Source organism: Seriola aureovittata, chromosome 1 (genome assembly GCF_021018895.1).
Source record: "Seriola aureovittata isolate HTS-2021-v1 ecotype China chromosome 1, ASM2101889v1, whole genome shotgun sequence".
Lineage (NCBI taxonomy): Eukaryota > Metazoa > Chordata > Actinopteri > Carangiformes > Carangidae > Seriola > Seriola aureovittata.
In genome coordinates, this window is record NC_079364.1 from 1,966,609 (window position 1) to 1,987,538 (window position 20,930).

General features: G+C 42.8%; 1 protein-coding gene across 8 annotated transcripts in view; it reads right to left on the reverse strand.

Moving 5' to 3' along the window:
- LOC130169188 (serine/threonine-protein kinase BRSK2-like) overlaps positions 1 to 20,930 on the reverse strand; it is a 141,051-nt gene that overhangs the window by 45,288 nt on the left and 74,833 nt on the right. For all 8 annotated transcript variants that reach the window (XM_056375729.1, XM_056375695.1, XM_056375712.1 and 5 more), the window contains exons 3-7: positions 16,326 to 16,411; positions 14,307 to 14,447; positions 11,267 to 11,383; positions 7,412 to 7,445; positions 6,272 to 6,340 (exon numbers count right to left, since the gene is read on the reverse strand). In XM_056375729.1, coding sequence (XP_056231704.1) covers positions 6,272 to 6,340; positions 7,412 to 7,445; positions 11,267 to 11,383; positions 14,307 to 14,447; positions 16,326 to 16,411 — 447 coding nt within the window. The remainder of the gene's footprint in view (positions 1 to 6,271; positions 6,341 to 7,411; positions 7,446 to 11,266; positions 11,384 to 14,306; positions 14,448 to 16,325; positions 16,412 to 20,930) is intronic.

A 20,930-nucleotide genomic window follows, 5' to 3' on the forward strand; every position in this document is an offset into this window, starting at 1 on the left:
GTCTTTGTAGAATGCAGCAAATGCTTCTGAAATTTCATTTGGTTTATATAGGAATGGTTTGTCTGATTTGTTACTTTTAATTTTGTGGACTGTTGTAAGGCTACATTGTTTTCTCAACTGAGATGCTAGTAGGCGACTGGCTCTGCTCCCATGCTCATAGTATTTTTGTTTCAAGAACCTTAAGTTTCTTTCAATTTTTTCCGTCAGGAGGTCATCAAGTTCCTGTTTGGCCTTTTTCAATTTATTCAAATTCTCAGAAGTTGTATTTTTTTTATGTTGTTTTTCAAGGTCACCTACCTTCTTTTCCAGTTCCTGACGTTTAGCTGTCCTAACCTTTTTAAAAGTTGAAGCTAATTGAATTATCTTTCCCCGTAACACCGCCTTAGCCGCTTCCCAGAGTATTATTGGGGACACATCTTCCTTATCATTAATTTCCAAATATGAGATAAATTCGTCCCTTATCGTGGCCTGGAATGCAGGCATCCCTAACAGGGAAGTATTTAGTCTCCATCTACCAGAAGTGGTCACCCTCCCCACGTCCCAAACCATTGATACTGGTGCGTGATCAGACAGGGTTATATTGTGAATTTGACAATCTATTGCCCTAAATGATTCATTACTCGGCACAAAAAAGTAATCAATCCTGGAATATGTGGAGTGAGGGTGGGAAAAGAATGTATAATCTCGATCTCCCGGGTGTTTATATCTCCAGACATCTAGAAAGCCAAACTCTTCACAACAGTTTTTAAGGGCTCTACTCATTGTTGTTGGTTGAATGTTTGAATTTGTGCTTTTATCTAGAAATGGATTTAGCACACAGTTGAAATCTCCAGCTATTAGTAACATGCCCTGCGCTTTGTCTAGTACTAAATTAAATATGCTTTTCATAAATTGTGGGCTATTGTCATTTGGGGCATATACATTTAACATTGACACCCAGACTCCGTTTATTGTACCATTAATCAAAACATAACGTCCCTCTTTGTCCTTAAATGAAGAGTCAAAACAGAATTGTATTGATCGATGTATCAAGATTGCTACACCCCTTCTGCGACCAGATTTATGAGAGGAGTAGTAAACCTGTGAGGCCCAAGATTTATTCATTTTCTCATGTTCGGCATCCGACAAGTGCGTTTCTTGAAGGTAAGCAATACTACAATTCATCTGTTTAAGCTGATCTAATATTTTCCTTCTTTTTTGGGGGCTGTGCAAACCCTTCACATTATATGTGACTACCCTATAGCCTAACATCTTGGACTGCTGGTGTCAATGCCCAGCCATGGGGCTTTACTGCTATCTGCAGGCCTGGGTATATAATGTGTCTTGCACGGTCTTTACGACAGAGCATTATGACTGGGGGCACCACAGCTGCCAATAGTAAACATCTTGTCCCATGGAGTGTATCAAACAAGTAACAACAATAAAAGAACAAAACTATATACATAACTACGAAAAGGAATACAATGACTTCCAACGTAGTGGTCCACTGTCCAGTGAACCTACTCTGCTCGCCACCCAAAGTCACTACACATGGCCTGTTATCCCTCGTACCGAAATTCAGGGTGGCGACAGAAAAAAGGAGTGTCCAGAACATCTGGATGTCTGGGCCTAAAACTGTCTGTTGTTAAGACAGTAACACAAGATTCTTAAGATGTTGATAAGAATTCCTTGCGTTCGTTTCCCCCTGGATGTCCCCCCCTCGGACCACACAGTCTTTCATTACCAAATGCTTTGGTGGTTTCAGTAAGAGCCCTGATTTAGAAGGCATCAGACCATAAAAATAGATGGGGGGAGTAGGTCCCATTTAAAACAACAGTATTAATAATAATAGGATGGGGGGGTGGGTGGCCCACCGTACACAGCAGTATTAACGCCAGACTGAAAGGGATACAGCGTCTGGTATAGATTGAGAACTATGCATTGATGGAAAAACGTATCCACGTAGTTTCTACTTCTTTAAATGATAAATTGGAAACGCCAAAGCCAATGCACAGCTCCTTTCACCACTACACTCTGTTCTTTAGGTAAACTTCAAATAGAGGGCGGCTAGTAACAATACTGTTCATGCCTTGCGCTTTCCCAACTGTCCGTGGCCGATTATGGCATCACTACTCCGTATCCGTTATACGTGTTCTGGTAATATTGTCTAAAAAACAGTGAAACATCGGTGACCCCCCCCCTCCCCGAAAAAAAGTGTAAAACAGTCCAATTGTCACAGGATCCACGCCCCCACTTACCCGTTGTGCATGAACTAACTTTATGTCGGATGCTCTTCTCATTTCCGCACTTCAGCTACAGTTAATCAATTAGAGAGCGATTCAATATCTCTCACCAATGCGCGTGTGAGCCGCTCCCCCCCGGGACGGAGCGGAGCCGTCCACCCCCGCCGGTGCAACTCTTTCTCCATAAGTTCGGCCTCTGACAGTTTTGCAGTGATGCCCAGATGTTTCAATTGGTCCGCCGCCTCCCACGCAGAGTTGAAGCTCTTTTCCCCGCCATCCAAAGTGACTCTCAGCACCGCTGGATAAGAAGACCTGAACCTGATGTTGCGCTCCTTCAGCTGGCGTTTGATCTCTCCATATTCTTTGCGCCTACGCTGCAGTGCGGTGGAGTAGTCATGATCCAAGGTGATACGGCTCCCTTCAAACTGCAACTCTTTTGTGTTCCAGCCTTTGTACAGGATCCGTTGCTTCGTCTGGAAGTGGAGAAATTTCACCACAATCGATCTGGAGATATTGGTGTTTATAGGTTTGGCCGCGAGCGACCTGTGCGCGCGCTCGATGGCGAGGTCATCGTTGTCGGGTAGTTTGAGAGCTACTTTCAGTAATCTTGCTGTGAAATCGAGCATATTCTCACCACCCTCCGCGCCTTCTTTCACTCCGTAAATCCGCAGATTTGACCTCCTCGAACGGTTCTCAATGTCCTCACAGTGAGCTTCCAAACAACGTTGTTTCCGTATCATGTAGGTCAGCAGCCGGTCTGCTCGTGCACCGTTATCCTCCGTGTTACTCACTCTTTGCTCGGCCTCGTCCAGTCTTCTTTCACAGCCTCGTATCTGCTCCTTCACCCCTTTTAGTGAGTCTTCAATTTTGTCCAACCGCTCCGTCATGTCTTTTCTCATTCCTTTCATCTCTGCCAGAACTTCAGCCATCATGCTAGCAGCAACTGTTTTCTCGTTAGCTGCGGTAGTGCTAGCTTCCAGTGCGGTCGCTGTGCTGCTCGCAGTCTCAGTCTTGCGGCGGGTTCCTTGGCTCATTTTTAATGCTGTGTCGGAAAAGACACACTTTACCTTCCTTCTTTTTCAAAAACCACCGTTAATTAGTTGTTAAATATGTGTTTTCAGTCCACGAGGACGGGAGCTCAGTTATCGAGCAGCCATCCGGTAGGGGGGCGGAGCGGGAACCCCTCTCGGGTCATTTTAAGAGACGTACGTGGTTCCGTTTAGGAAAAGATCGCGATTTGAGTTAAAATAAGTACTGTGTTGTTATCATGGTTACAATAACAGGAGGGTGAGCGTATGCATGCACCGAAGTCTCAGCTCCACACACGCCCCTCCTCTTTGCCCGTTTTTGGATCAGCTGGGCCGATGGGCTTGTGTTTTTCAGGGAGGATTTTTTACATTTTAAAAATGAAGGATTTTGCCTGACGGTGGTGCTGGAGGAAAAAGTCATGGGGTCACAAAAACCATCAGAAATCATTCACTGTGTGGCTCTAGATTCTATGGCAAAATGGCCGACAGTTGTTTTTCTCAAAACTCAGCGCTCACTGGGCAAAAATCAAAACCGTACAACTGGGACACTTGAAAATACAAAGCAGGCATCAAACTGCCCCTTCACCAGCTCACACAATGCCCCGCACTGACATCTTCCTGTTGTCATGTAAATGGCCTGTCAGGTGTTCGCTGAGAGATAATGCGGGTTCTGACAAAGAGGAGGACTGGAGGCAGCTTGTTAGAGATATCAGTCATCAGAGCCGGTGATGATGAAGCAGTTTGTGCTGCAGCCAGCCGGCTCTGCCTCAGCTCTCCAGCTGGGGAGCGCGCTCAGCGACTTGACGACTGATACTGTTTCCTCCTCACTGAAAACGAGCAGGACGGAGCCAGATGGCCACTGACACTGCGTGGGTAATCAAAACAACACAAGTGGAGACATTTATCTTCACATGATGATGACTGTTTTATGTGCTTTGTCTTAATCAGGGGAGGAACACGCATGCGTGCACACGGCACACAAACAAACATAGTTATTAATTGGTTCTCTGACTGCTCACTTGTCACTGTCGCATTATAGAGCTGCTGCTATGAAAAGCTTTTGTTGCGTGATGTGCATTTTTATTTGACAGTGCTGCTGAGCGTTTGTACTACACAGCCGTCTGAATGACACGGTCTGATTCACACACTGCACAAAGCTGTCATTCAAAAATCTTAAATGGGAATGTTTAAAAAAAACAAAACAAAACTGTGAAACCACAAATCAATTAAGACAAACCAGACAAACCAGTACAAACCTCAGAGACCGTACCAGCAGCAAAAGCTTTTAAAAGCTACCTAAAGATCAGACCTGATGTCAAATCCCACATAAAGGGTCAAACCTCTCCAGAAAACTGCAGTGGTAAAAAGTTGCTGGTTTATCTGTATGAGATGAAAGAATTATCACCTCGTGGTTATATCGCTCCACCAACCGTGTTTTTTACAGAACGTAATGATGTCACGCTGAAGTCGAAATTTGACTTCAATTGTGTCATAATTAGTGTATGAACTCATGAGTTATAGCCAAAAACATCTTTTGTGAGGTCACCGTGACCTTGACTTTTGACCTTTGAGCACCAAACTCTAATCACTTCTGTTTGTGCCACATTTGAAGAAGTTCTGTCAAGGCCTTGCTGAGAGATCCCGTCCAGGAGAATGGGACAGACAGACCTGATAAAGGGAGCTTTAGTACTAAGCGGCTAAAGCTCTTGTTGTTGCCGGTCGCCATGGTGAGGAGGAAGCTAATGCAAACATGCTAACATTTAGCATGTTAGCAGACTTGCATGCTACTTTCAATCTAACCCTGTTTTTGAGGTAGTTTCTGGAAGCATCCTGTCGTGAACTGAAGCCTTTGGGGAAGTGGACATTCTGACCTGTTGGTGACGCTGGGTGAAAAGTCAGTTCATCCTCTGGGAATCATGAACATCTGTACAAAATTTCAGGACCAAAGTGGCGGCTAAAACTGACTTACACTTAACTTTTTTTCTAAAATCAGGGTCAATTTATTTTGTATTTTGCTGGATTTAAAGTTTGTGAATTTTCCAAGCGTTCTTGGGTAAAACGTGATGCGCATGCTGCACGTATTGATTTTACTGATTTCTTGTTTCGTGACCAATCATTTGATCGAGGTCTTGCTCATTCTGGGAATTGTTTGGTTTCTCTCGATCCTAGTCTACGGTCTCATCCTGACGCAGTAAAGTGCCTCGAGATAATGTTTGTTATGGAGTTATAGAGGTTCAGGAGAGTTTTATGTCTGCACTCAGTTCATTTATAATGCGGTTTCAATCTTTTATCGGTACACAACATGTTTCCAGCATCTCATTTTTAATTTATTCCCAGCTGGTGTAAAACCTCATCGACTGCAACACTTTTCACGAAGTTACAGCATCAACACGTTTCCCATATTCCCAACACTAACAACGAGCGCAGCACATTAAAAGTCAGATGTGAAGATCACAGATTTGCCTTTAACAGCGACCTTCAGTAATAACAACAACACCAACACGTTCCCGTCCACCAGTGTGTTTGAATGTTAACCTTTAATTCCCTGGTGCTGCAGTTTATTTTGTGCTGAAACGTTTTTCTGACCTTTGTCTTCACCTTGGATATTCTGCTGGGAATTGCTGCTTCATTCAGCGTAAATATTTGCCTCAGGAACAAACTAAATCAACTTCTCATCCAACCCCCTCCCCCCAATGAAACACTGCATCAAACCAGGGGCAGGTTTTCCTGTGACAGCATGTTTTGTAGAAATAGACGAACACAATATGAGTGTGAAAAGATGAAGATCATGAAGATCATTTATAATTTCAGAGACTCCCTGATGAAAAGGTTGTGAAAAAAATTAACATCAAGAATCCAGGACACTGTAGTTTGACATTGTAACCTTCAAAATAAAGTGTTAACTGAAGCCTGGGAAACTAAGATGGAGGAAGTAAAGACTGAGGTACAGAGGAGCAGGACGTTCAGAGTATCAGAATGTGTCAGTGTATTTTCTGCTGTTGTGGAGCAGCCGTCACTCACCACTAAAAGTGCAAACAGGATGACTCCACAGCTCCACGCATCTGCTTTCCTCCCGTCATACTTCTCCCCCTGAGACAGACAGACAGACAGACAGACAGACAGGCAGACAGACAGACAGACAGACAGACAGACAGACAGACAGACAGACAGACAGACAGACAGACAGATGAGACTTGTATCATATGCTCAACATTCATTCTGAGGCCATTTCCCAAACTGCAAATCACCACGAACGCTCTGAGGCTTGGCGTCTTACTTAATAGAAAAATCCCCCAGTATAAATATATATGTATACATATATAGTGTATATACTCCATATATATATATGGATATTCCTACAGTATAACATCAGCAAGTTGTGATGCTGACGGCACTGCAGGAGTTATTTTGGGAAGAAGAGTTTGACTTCTCTGGTGCACCCAGCCGCCTCGTCTGTAGGCGTAGATCTGGGTACGGAGCGCCGGGAACCTCCAGGTGCCGCTGAACTGTCCCCAGCAATATATAGATCCTGTCATTTTAACTCCTCGTCATGTTTTCCGTTATTTTCTGGTAACATTTATTTTTGAAAATCTGTCATATCCACAGAAGAGCTGAGGCAGGTTCTCCGAGATGCCGGAACAACCTACCTGCCAAGAACCCGAGGAGCAGGTGCACGAGGAGAACTGGAGGTGGTGTGAAGGTTGTTTTAGAGGGAAAAGTGCAAAAATACAAACTCGTCTGACTCGTGTATTAAAGTTAAAACTACACCTACACCTTGTTTATAAAAAAGAGAAATGAATAAGAAAGTCATCATCTGTGCTGTGTAGAGTTGATACAGGGAAGAAAGCGTCGTCACTTCAGATTCCCATCTGCTATTTTTTTAATTGCCATATATGAAATATAATGTATGTAAATATAAAATAAAACATATATATAAAAAATTATCATAAAACCTATTAGAAAGTAGAACATTTTCATATATTGGCATTTATGTCTGTATGTGTGTTTGTACTTTAAACAAACGTATGTTATATAAATACAGTGGGTTCAAAAAGTCTGAGTGTCAGGAACAGAGTGAAATCAGCGAGGACGGAGCAGTGACGTAAGAGCCGTTCCTGTCGGAGCTGCTATTACTGTATGAAAGAAAGAGAGAGCACTTACCCTGATAACCTCTGGGCAGGCGTAGTGCGGAGATCTGGAAGAGAGGCAAAGAGCGGCGGTTATGGTGGAAAGGACTCACACACAACATTACACTACACACTACACACTGTTAGGGAACACAGCCAGCAGCCACAACCATCACACACAGGTGAAGCTCTGCACAAACGTCTGACATAAGAATTATAAACCACTTTACTCATGAAGAAAAAGAAACTACAGCCTGACGTGGTTCATCATTTCTTTTTGTCAGCTAAGTGAGGATTACATAACAGGAAGTGGCTGCCACGATGTGACACATTTTAAATGCAAACAACAGTGGCGGGAGAAGAAGTTGAATTGTATTATTATCGTGGGAGATTGGGGTGAATCTTTAATTAATTATTTTTATAAAAAAAAAAAAAAAAGATATTGTGAAAATTATTGCACATGGCGATGTAGAAATATTGCGATATTTGATATTATTGTAAATCAGCCGAAGCCTAGAAATTAATATCATAACTAACATTTCAAATGCAACTGAGTTTTACTTTTATATCTTCTGTGTTACTGAGGTGATACTTTACATCGCTGCTGCACATTGATGCAGATCAGGTGCATATTGGTTTGAAACTTCTGCTCTACATTAAATAACTTTAAACATTGTACCTTTTGTAACTTTACAAAAATATTTATATATTATATATTAATTTATATATTAAGACGATAAACAACTCAAGGAAGTTTCAACCATTTATAATGTATTTTATTATTGTACAGAAATGAATCACAGTAATGTGGATACCAATGGAAGAAATGTTTTATATTGTTTATGTGATCTGTTGCAGATAAGCTAAACTCTCTTTTCTGTCGACCATTAATGAATTCTGTTGTAAACAATGACGGGCTAATGATCTGATTGTAAAAGATATAAAACAGTTCTGCCTTGTATGGATTTATGATGTAGTTATATATATATATGACACAATAACAAAAATTTAATTAATTAATTTTATACTCTAAAGCAAAGAGATGAAGTGAAACAAAGATTAAGATGGTAATAAAAAGACGTATTGATCTGGTTTGTGAGAGGTTGTTCCAGAGTCAGAGAGGATCAATAACACGAGAACAACCGCCTTCAGTTTTCAACGTTGGAGCAGCCAGAACCATCTGCTCCTCAACACAGCTGACCTGACCACCTGATGCTTCGTATGTCAAGAGGAAATCTTTTAAATCATTTCTAGAAGTGACCAGGAGTCAATTAACAGCAGCTGAATATGTGACATGAAACCAAATACATAAAATAACTGATACTGATGAAGTTGTTCTGTTGAATGAAAATCTCATTTCAAGGATTTTCATGCCTTCAAGTGAAGGAGGAGGAGAGGAGGACTGTTGATAAAGTGAAATCACAACATTCACAGATGCATAAGACTCATAATCAGATAATGACACACTCGCAGCAGCGAGAACACACACTGCTCTTCCTCTGTGCGGATTAATCGTAACAAATGGAGCAGAGAGATCGGCTTCTCCTAACAGTGTTTCATCTAAACTCCCAGAGTAAACACACTCTCCATCACGGCCAACATCGTATTTAATTATGCTAATGTAGGTGAAAACAAGTCAATCTGAGCTTGTGTCAAAATACACTAACTGCAATCTAATTGCAGCCGAGCAAATCTTCCTCCTTCCTGCCCGAGGAGACTCGTCCTCAGTCGTCGAGTGACATTTAATAAATTCCATTAACGTCACATGAAGTGGAGGAGCCATTCGACTTGTTACTCATGCGAGATATTTACAGACTCCATCAGTGATTCTTGGTGAAAACTGTCTGAGCCGCTGAAGTGCGGAAGACTAATCTGACACATCCTCACAGCTCTGATCTACCAGACCATCAGGACGTATGCAAATCTCTCAGTAATTATCACCCGCCGCCCCAAATAACACTGACCGCTCAACCGCCACAGCAGCTGTCAGAGTCATAACTCATCGTACACACACTGTCGCTCACTCACTTTTTACAGCGGCCCACAAAACGTCCATTAAATGTCAATAAATCCATTTAGAAGTGATAGGAGGGAAAAAAAGGGTCCAGGCTGTCAGGGGCCCACGCCGAAGGGCCGACAAACTGAACTCAACTTAAAACAACCAACGGACGATTTGCAACGACAAACCTCCAACAAGGAGCTTCATGACTCTAGAATCCTCTCCCTCTCTCACCTCGGTAACCAATCAGAATTTGTCACAACCTCAACCAGCCAATCGCATTATAACTTCAGTATCTGTTCTCCTTTCTTCTGCTGTCATTTCAGAGTCCACATAACATCCAGATCTAATCACCAAATAGCAATAAAAGTCTCTCCTGCTCAAAGCGGTGCGACTCATGATGCAGATTTACCTGAATGTAAACACACGGGTTAAAAACACAGAGGTGTGAGGTTGATTCTCTCTGCACCTGTTCTCTCCAGGTTTGCGGTTCAGTGCAGAATCAATGACTGACGCCGCACAGGTGTTATGATCTGACACTGACAAGCCTTGATGTGGACCCACTGTGCAGGTAATGTCAGTAATTAGATTGTGCTAACTTGTTTTATTTTTGTGAAATGCATAATGTATGAAGGTTATAAACTCCATGAAATCTAATTTTAATTCCCTCTAAAAGATCATAATGCATAAAGTGTTGGAAGAGCGCGTATCATTTTATTTTACATTGTAATGAAAAGTTGGAAATGTGTGTTCTGGTCCAGAACAAGACAGGAAATGGACCTGGAGGTGAAATAGTTTTAGGATAAATTTGACTTTTCAAACGTCTCGATCCAAAAGCATTTCTCTGACTATATTTAAATGTGTAATTAAGACTTGATTCACATTAAAATCTAATTATTTAAAAGCTGATGTATAAATAGTCACACGGAACCTTCATATCTGAAAAAAACCTTTTCTCAACCAACATTGGTTCAATTTTAACATCTAGAATCTTCTTTGCTTCCTAAAAACTCATCTGTAAAGAACTCATGAGGAATAAAGAAGAGAGAAAAGAACATGACTGTGGTGCGTTACTTTCAGGCGAACCGGTGCCTTCAATTGTTTGAATTACAATGAGGACTAATGAGTAACTGTGGGCAAAGCATTTTCCCAGTCACTCCATGTTCTCTCTCGGGCTTTGCATCTCTGAGCCGGAGGAGTCGGGCTTTAGTCGTTCCACACGACTGACTCCATGAAACACTGCGGGACCGGCTTGTATCCTGCAGAACAAACAACTAGGACCTTACAAAACTTACAACTGCCTGAATCAACAAGACGCACGTTTCACTACAGCTGGGCTCAGGTGTGCTGTTTTAAAGCTTCACATATTAACAATGACTGGTGGTTGTTTTGCACTCTGCAGCTCTACGGGGATTTTTAGCCTTTTTCAGCTCCTTGTTTTGGTTGTTTACTGCACATTTACTGTCTGTTTCAGTCTCAGTGTTTTCATCAAACAAGCTCTGACAAACTCTCTGTTCACCACCTGCTCAGCAGCAGACAGCAGACAGACTCAGTCAGAGAGCAGCTGCTGAACATGGTGGAGCATTTAGCAGCTGAAGAGCCAGATATTTCCCTCAGGAGCCGGAGGAGACCAAACACAGAGCTAAAATATGGATATAAACATGACTTTTAATGTATGCTAATGTTGCTCTGTGCCCCTTGTGTCAGCTGCAATGTGAAGAGTCGACAAAGACTGGATGAAATCTGGATTAAAATAGGTGAAAAAGAAAACATTCAAATCAAGATGAAGGATACAGGATGGGCTAAAAGCATTCATGATTTACATCACTGTTGGTACCAACAATTTTTATGTTTTAGGACCTAACCCTCAAAGTTCAGGCTTGAACTCACCCACAGCTGGTCTCCAGCAGACTGTCCCCGACCTGCAGAGACGCCATGCCAAAGTCTGCTATCCTGATGTTGTTCTTCTCGTCTAACAACAAGTTCTCGGGCTTCAAATCTCTGTGGCTGGAGGACAACAGGAAACAGAAGACAGAGATTGAGACAAAGCAATGACTTCCTCTACCTGTCATCAGCTTGTTTTTCGTGTCTTGACTGGGCAGACCCACGAGGTCTTTACAGCGCCTTGGTTCAAGAGGGTTTCCCACAGGTCTGTTTGGTTGAGGACCTCAAGGTAAATAAAGATTCTCAACATCCAGGACACTGGATGTCTAAAGGTGCCAAGCCAAAGGTACCTGGACTTTCTGTGACTTTCTTGTAAGATGTTTCTTCTCTCATCTGAAAAGCTTCTTTTGTTCCAGAACTGAAGCTATCTAAAGCAAGTCCTGTTCCCTTTGACATAGAACGTCTGGAGAACATAACCTGGGTCCCAATTCAGGGGCTGCAAAATCCTTATAGGCCAGACCGTCTAATTTCAGTTTGGCCTTTCTTTGCAGTCTACACCTTCATAGACCACGTCCTCTGAAGGATGCGGCTCCTGAACTGGGACACAGATTAACTCCTGTTACACATTCACCAGCAACCTGGCAATCCATTTGTGTGAATTAGTTTCTGTCCACCAACCTGACACCCACGAGTTTCATGCTAAGTTTTATTTGAATACAGAAGCAACTGTAACAACTGTAGCCAATTTCTTTTAAGTTTCAACTATGGTTTAAGTTTTAACCACGGTAGAAACTTAAAAGCAAGTCGGCTACAGTTCGGGCGAAACAGGGTCCAAAGGATCTCAGACTTTGTATCATGAAGAACCGATACCCTCCAGGTGTAAAGGAGGTCCAAGTCAGTTTCAGATCTACCTCCTTTTACTCAAAATGGATGAGAGAAGTGAAACCACTAGCCTGGACTCCTCTGACCCTGGTCTCGTACCTCCTTGTTTCCACCAAAAAAAAAAAACACACACTGTAGAATAAATCTAGTCCTTCAAAGCCAAACACTTGATGTCTAATGCTGAGAGTCAGAGGCAGAAGTTCTTTGAAGTGCAATTGCTCTTAGAAACACAGTGTTGCAGCCGTGCATGAAGGAACTAAAGGTGCTGTGAGAGATGAAAAGAGATCAAGAGGAGCTGGAGCCTCTAAAGTCGCCCCCGGCTACAGCTGATGAGGAGAGAGGCTGAGGAGGAGTCAGGCCGGAGCAAACCTGTTGTTCTACCATCAAAACCGAGCCAACACTTCAGACCTTTCAGGAACATGATTTCATATGGAAATGGTGGAAAATTAATTTGGAGGTAGTATTTTTCATCAGTTGCATTCTCTAGTTCACTTACTCTACACTATTTGGGATAGTGACTAAGCTTTATGCAAATTCAGTGTCAGTCGTTCCAATTTAGCTTCATTACAGTTTAATTTAGTGGCGTACTCACAAGGAGGCCAGAGCCAAAAGTATCACTAAATAAAATCTGATGCTGGGTTTATTTAATGTGTGTTGAACATGTCTGGATAACAAACCAGCGACCTGATAATCCATGTTTGTTAATTAGTCTCTGTCCAACAACCTGTCAGGAAAACGACGCGTTAAAAAATAAAGTGTTTCTGCTGCTGAACTGAGAAAACACTGCAGGTTTGTACTGACCCGACTACAGGAGGGACGGGTGTGAGGAAATCTTAACGCTCCACAGTTTCTTCTTCTTCTGTGTTTTATTTTGAAGTTTTGATCCATAAGAAGATATATTTGTGATTTTAAGAACTGAAAATCTCAGTGTAATTTTACATCCCCTCTCCAGGCTTCTCTCTGACAACAGGTCAGTGAGCCAATCAGAAGAGAGGAGGTTTGGATGGTGGGTCCAGGTGGGCGGGGCTTGGTGACTGCTTTGTTGTGACATCACAAAGTTCCAGAAGTCCTGACGGCTGGTTTTAAGGCTCAGTTTCTGAATACAGGCTGTGTGCATTTCTCTGTGGACTGAGGCTTTGATACTTTCACAGTATTAATATAGAAGCTAGAGCTGATCTATAATCACACTACACATGGACACAGACCTTTACACTGGAGGAGCTTTAAACAGCCTGAAAAAGATCAGTGAATAATCAATGTGAGAAAGTTTTGATTAAACTCTCAAACTTCTTTAATAAGATTAATAATAATAATCATTATTGTTTGCTTCACACACAATGCTGGACTGGAGCTGACACAAAGCTTTGAAAGGTTGGAAACATTTTCCAGCAGGCGGCCATGATGGAGGGAAACAGGTGCAGAAGTGAAAAATAACAGCAGCTGCTCCTTTGTCTCGTGTTGGGGGGCTAAACAGAGAGCTACTGTAAAGTCACTTCATAAACATCTTTTAATCTGTTGCAGCTTCTCACCTGCTGTCACTGAAGTGTTTCCATTGTCTCAACTATTGAGATAGTTGATCTCTATCCATCTGTCTCACACTGTTTCAGCCTGGCTACTCTCTCTCTCTCTCTCTCTACGTGAGCCTGATGAAACTGAGCTGTGGATTTTACCTGCTTTTCCAGGTCTAATACACCTGTAATTAGAAACATGTATTGACAACGTTTTGTTGCACAGACATTCATCAGGTTATTTTATTCGAAACAGTGTCAAATACATTTTTCCTGCTGCATGTGTACTGGATAGTGAGGAGTTTTCTTCTCTGACGCACCTGTCCATTCACAGGTGTGCTTCTTACTGTACCTGCTTTCCCCCAGACATTAGATTTCAGACACAGTTGCAGATGTCAGGCAGAAGTGATTAATCAGGTGCGTCTCTCCTCCCTCATACTTCGCAGCTAAAGCCAAACAGGCAAATTTAAGCCACATTTTCCCTCTATGTCACCTGAACAAAACACCTGTGTAACACAGTTTGACTGGACTGCAACACACTACATTTACTTGAGTACTAGTCTCTGCTACACACGTGTTGTTTCTTTGATGCTCTGACGAAGAGCTGATGATGATGATGATGATGATGACGACAGCTGAGTGTAAGGATAACAAACCATATGGAGTGGCTGTGGCAGAAGTCCAGGGCGGAGATGATCTGTCTGAAGAACTTTCTGGCCTCTTTAGGTGTTAACCGGCCCTTCTTCACCAGGTAGTCGAAGAGCTCCCCCCCGGACACGTGCTCTAGCACCAGATACCTGGAGGAGGGACAGGAAGAGAGCGGGAACAGGCCGCAGTGGTCAAACGTAAACCAGCACAGCACCTGGGTAAATACAGTTTCCACAGAGATTAAACAGACGTATCAGAGGACGTCGTCTGTTTCGTTTGTCCTTAAAAATGAAAGAGGCATTAATGAAATAATTGAGTCATAAACTACAAAGTATTTGGCTGCGATGTGCTGAAGTCACCGTCGATGCATGATGTAAATCCCTGAGAAAATCCTCCGCCTCTGTTGGTTTGTGGTTTAAAATGTTTTATCGGTGTCCTACGTTCATTTATCTCAGAGACGTCGTTGATCCGCGCTCGGCGTGGAGAGCCGGCTCCTCCTGCAGCCCGTCCTCCCCGCCGCCTGATTTATTAGCAGATTAAGGGATCTGCTGGAGCGTTTACCTGTCAGGGCTATTTAAATTAGAAACATGTTCGCGTGTGATTTGCAAGTGTGAAATTTTCTGCGGCAAACTCTTTGCATCCATGATGACCCTCCGTCCCTGTCCCCGCATCATTAAGAAAACAAATTCCTGCTCCATTTGACGGCGGCGCCTTTATCAATTATTGAACGGCGTATTAAGCCACGACGCTGGAGCACAACGGCCGCACGCAGCAGATTAATGTACACAATAAAACAGGGATATACGTTAAAGCTGCACAGTGGCAGGGGGGCATGTTAGACTGAGAACGACAAGGAAACAGTTCATGCTTTAATAAAATCCCAGAGCTCAAATTGCCGCCTCGCTGACGACCATCCTGAGTCTGACTTTCATCTTCACACATTATCAGTGTCGTTTGTCAGCCAGAGGTCAAGAGATGTAAACTATGACGGCGAATACTTTTCTATTTCTCCAAAACAAAAACACGTTTTTAAAGGAGACGGCGTCTCAGCCTGAGAGTTTCCTGATCCGAGGGTCTGAGGGCGGAGGGAGCTGTGAGCTCTGCAGGTCGTAACGCGCCTCAAGGCAAATTTGTGAAATTGTACAACACAAATAAATTAACTTCACCTGACTGATATTTGATAGTCGACATGACAACTATGGAAAACGCTGTGGACCGCCACAGCAGCCGAGAACGTTTACAGGAAATCCTTTATACCGAATGCAATAACTTCGTTGGACTCATAAGCAACATTCACACTGTCTGCTATTATTGTCTGTACTGTGCATGTTGTGCTTATTGTTGTATTTATTGTTTGTGTGTTAATATGATGTGGATTTAAACAGCCTGTGAGGCCAAAGGCAAATCTTCACATCTGGGGACGATAAAGATCATAATAAAATAAATATTATTGTTGTTGTTGTTACTGAACCAGCGGAGGACTGTGAGTGTGGATACATGACCTTTTCACACAGAGCGTTACCCATCAACCATCACCTTTTTAACATATGTGAGGACCCAACCTGTTCCACCTGGACAGTAGAGGCCAGTTAGCTTAGCTTGCTAACGTTAGCACTAATCGTGGCTAGATTATATGTTTTGTTCCATCAAATCAAATCAAATCAAATCAAGTTCATTCATTAAGCACATTTGACCAAAGTGCTGCACAATAATATATAATGAAAAACACACAACATAGAAACAGCTGACATGTGATGCATTCACTGTCTCATGGTCTGAGACAGACGTGGAAGAGTTTAAATAAAAGCACAAAGTGATAGAAGATAAAAACCTCAGCGACGCTGGAAAGCAGCTGAAAACATGTGGGTTTCAAGATTAGTCTTAAAAAAGTAACTGTTCTTTCTCCAACTGCTGAGTCTTGGTGTGACTGCAGCATTCAGCCAAACACTGAACACTTAACGCTGCATTCAATTTGTATTTTTTAAAAAGACATAATACGAATTGAAATTTTGGTCTTTTGTACTTACAGGTATTTCTTATTTTCGTAGACGTCGTGCAGCTTTAAAACGTGGGGATGCTCTATGAGTTTGAGGATGGCTATCTCCCGCTCCACCTGCAGACACACACACACACACACACACACACACACAGAGGAAGAAAATACACAGTTATAAAGACACAATCTTCATTTACAGAAAACACACAAACACACAGTACAGTCTGAAAGTCTGATGATGCCAGAATCTGAAGCCAGGATGAGTAATTGAAACACACACACACACACACACACACACACACACACACACACACACACACACACACACACACACAGTGTATCTGATATATTAATCACATCCAGTGGCCCAGGGCTGTTTTCATGCCCTTGTTGTTTGGCGCTCGCTGGAACAAAAACTGGAACATTTAACTTCTGGATCTGGTTCATTGTAAAGTCGCTGTTGTGTTTAAAGCCTGACACTTGTAGTTTAACACAAACACGCCCGAGCAACACACACGTCGTGCTCTGATAATCAAACGGTGAATGTGAAAACGTGCTGACCTCACAAAACACCTGATGAGGTCAAATAGGATCACAACAGATCTATGTATGTAGGTCTATGTTGTGTGCACACATGCAGCACTACAAGCAGATTATGTCTGTCAGTACCGACTCTGTGAAGGATAAGCCACAGCAGCACTCTCAAAGCCTCATGGGAGCTGTAGTAGAATAACAGCCCTTTTATCTTAGTTTAAATGTAACGGCCTGTAACAGCGGTAGATATTTATCCACCTGACAATGTGGAGGTTTAAACCTCAGCATCACGTTTCAGCTTCTCAGTGAGAAAACGTCAGTGACGACTGTTTCATCTCCTCGTCGATCAGCTGATCTGCTCCGTCCTAGACTCGATGATTCAGTCTGTGATAAGAAGCTGAACAAACTCCCTCCACAGCAGCAGCAGCAGCAGCAGCCGACCCCCACCCCCCCACCGACGCTGTGATGACTGAACTGTGTCAATATGTGACGCTGGACAGCCGGCTCTCAGCCATCGCCATCATCATCACTCTGACATCCGGCTGCTCCTCGTCCCTGACACAATTTAAAGTAAACGCAGGATTCCAAAATAAGAGCATAAGGACGAAGGACAAATAAAGACACCAGTTTTTCCATCATGTATTAACAAAAAACACCAAAGCAAACCATGAATGTATCCAAAGCCTGATGTATATTATTTCTAATAGGTGTTGATGACACATCTGAGCTCTTGGGATTTAAAGGACATGTCTGACTATATTCTATTGTTTTTAAACGAAACACCAGAGAAAGACCAAGATATGTTATTCCTCTGTGCCACAGAGCTCCAAACACACCCAGCAGTTAATCCGCAGCTGAAATTAGTCCCCAACAAAAGCCCCGTTTCTTTCTGTTTCGAGAAACACATTGTTGATCAAAACCATGATTTCCTGTCACGTGAGGAAACTGCATAATATTTAGCAGCAGGCTCCGTCCGCCAGCGGCTGCAGGTGAGTGTCGTGAAGCGAGCAGAGGTTTATGAAGAGTGAAAGTCTGGAGCCTGGAGCAGCGTCAGCGCTCACCTGCCTGTTGTGCTCTGGATTTACTGCCAGTTGGCAGCTCAGCAGGTCGCAGGCTAAACTCAGTTCAGACGCCAGCAGTTAGACGTGTTGCGACACTTAGTTTAATGTTTTTTTATTTATTTCTTCATGTGGATAAATAGCTGAACAGACAAAGATGTTATTTCTTCCCTTTGCTGCTGTTATACACCGATGTTATTACACACAATCGTAGAGGAAGAACTCCATCAGAGGAGGAGGCGCAGGGGCAACACACACACACAAGCATGGAAACGGACCAGAATGCAATGCAGCTGCAGCAGACGAGTTGGGATGTAAGAAAGGGCTGGAGAATTATTTTTAGGGTTTAGAGAAACTGATAATCAGAAAAGTAAATGACGGCAAAACAAACACGACAGAGATCCCCTCATAAAAACATCGGTCACACCTGGAACTCAAATCTTCGTTACTTTAGACTTTTATATTTTACTCTTATATTTTAAGTTCTGTGTTGCTCTTTGTGAAAAACTGATTCCTGTAATAGTTGAGCTGAAAAACGTTTAACTTCATCTGTTGAATTAAGAGGGATGTGATTTAAATGGATGATTGTGGTGCAGCTGCACAGGTGACAGTGAATACGGTGAAATATAATGAATAAAATCCAGTCTGACCATCAAAGAAATTATAATATAATAATAATAATATAAATATATTAAATAGGATTAACGAGGTGTTAATTAAATGGAACCCTGGAGGCCTCACAGCCGGATGTTTCCACCACTTTATCAATATTAGTTTGTTGGAAATGTCGCATCAGTCTTCCACATGTTCCTGATGAGAGAATCAATCAGGTGATCACACTAATTCTTCGACCGATACGTCCTATTGATTTCAGATTGTCATCAGTGCTGGGATTTAAACTCTGAGACACACAAACGTTATCAGTCATCTGTCAATCAGCGCTCGTCCCGTCCTCGCGACTCGTCTCCCGCCCTTTTCTCTGAGTCATCCCCCGGTGTCCCCGCTCGGCGGCGATGTGACAGGTCTGACGGGCCGGACGCGAGACAGAAGACACCAGAAAATGAAATTTCATTTCCATCAAAGCCGCCAGTCTTCAAAGGTCTGTCATGGCCAAGTGACGGTGGCCGGCAGCAAATAAATAATAAAAGAATTTCCTTTAATCTTTGGCCCAGTGGTTTTCCCAGAGCAGACTGTCACACCAGCCTCTCATCCTGAAACTCTTCTCCCACAGAGGAAGAAGAATTCAAGAGAATTCTAATACCAACGCCACACAAAAGATCTTTCAAGGCTCGCTGGATAAACTGGAAGAGTGAATGACAAGACTTTCACAGAACAGCAGCGACACAACAGCTTTAAAGTGCTAATACTGGCCTAGATACAGAGGTGACATCACAGTTTCCACAGTCAGTACAAACTTGGTATCTTTGTTAATGGTCCAGAAACACTCTCCGTCCAGACTACCACACCTGAAAATGCATACGTACCCGAGCCACCACGTACACCGGGCATGTGTGAAAAACAGGAAACAGGAAGCAGATTGTCGACTCTGCAGTTGATTAGTTGCAAAAAAATACTACGAATGAGGAACAAGGAGGACAGCTGTGGTGGTAAAATGTAGAATTTAACTCAACAGCTGCTAGTGAAGACAAGAAGGTCCGTAACACTGTCATTCATTGTCATGTTGTATTCACCACTGGTAGTCTAGGCTGATGAGAGCCAATCAGGAGAGACCGTGGGTGTGACCTCATCGTTTCCAAAGATCTCAGTTTCTGTCCGTCCAGACTACAACACAACCCCAGAGTTTTCAAAATAAAACACAACCCCAGAGTTTTCAAAATAAAACTGGTCCAGCAGAGTTTCTAAAGGTCTCCGTTCGTCTGTCCCGGAGTCGAGCCTGAACCCTCTGGAGTCTGTGGTCAACTTTTATTCTGACAAACACCAACAATCATCGACTGGATCACTCCAAGTTTATTTAATTTCTCTTTTTTTTTTCCTGTTTTTCCATCCATGACTTTTCATTATCATTCGAGTCTTTCTTACGTGTGACCGTGAACCTTTTTCCTGATCAGGAAGCAGCCACAAACACACATTGTGACTCTTGACGACGTCCATGTCAGCTGATCGTTTGTCCCCCTGGCTTTGACTTTGTGACATAACAGCACCTTAGCGCTGCAGTGTTTGTCCGCAGACTTTAGATTCCCAGGTGTGACACAATGACTCATATGTGGCTGCAGGTGCAGTGCATCAGCCCCTCCCCCCGCTATCAGATCTAATTACCCTCATTTTCATCTCCTCACACAGCCGTGCACACGCATGGCAGAGGCTAATTAACACATGTACAAGGTAAACAGACATTCAGCCCCCTGCCCTCCCTGTATGAGCAGCGATGCCGACATTTATTAAGCTCGATTATGACCCATTTGGTTTTTTAATGGGTTGTAATAAAGTGTGTGGGTGTGGAGGGAGGGAGGGCCTGGGGGAGGGGAATCAGCTGTAACATAGGTGGTGGGTCCACGACTGTAACTCCTACAGCTCAGGTCTGAAGGATTTCAGAGGAGCCGTCAGTGTTCACTCTCATTAAAAAGGCATTAACATATAAGCTTTTATCATGTTAAGTCATGCATAATGCAGATTGGAGGAGAAAAGGAAGTGAGCGCTTTAGATTAATGGGAGTTTGATAGATTCATTTAAGGCAATTATTGCTTAAGAGTATATGAATGTATCGGACCGATATCAGAATCGTGTCCAATGTTTCTGTGACGAATCACAGCCCAGGATGTTAGGAAGTGGATGAGTCAAGTGGCAGCTTACGGGACCTTATCTGGCTTAAGCATCATCTTTTTCAGAAGTCGCCACGTGCAGATAACGAAGAAAAGCATCATTAAGAACGGTGGCGTCGTACGTTAAATAAAAAAGGACAGAGGATTCCTGCTTGGGCTGCACATCAGCCGTGAGTCAGATGATCTGATCAAATAATTTTGATAGATTAAAAGGGGGAATCAATATGAGTGAAAACTGTTTTAATAGTTTAAAGTTTTATGTGG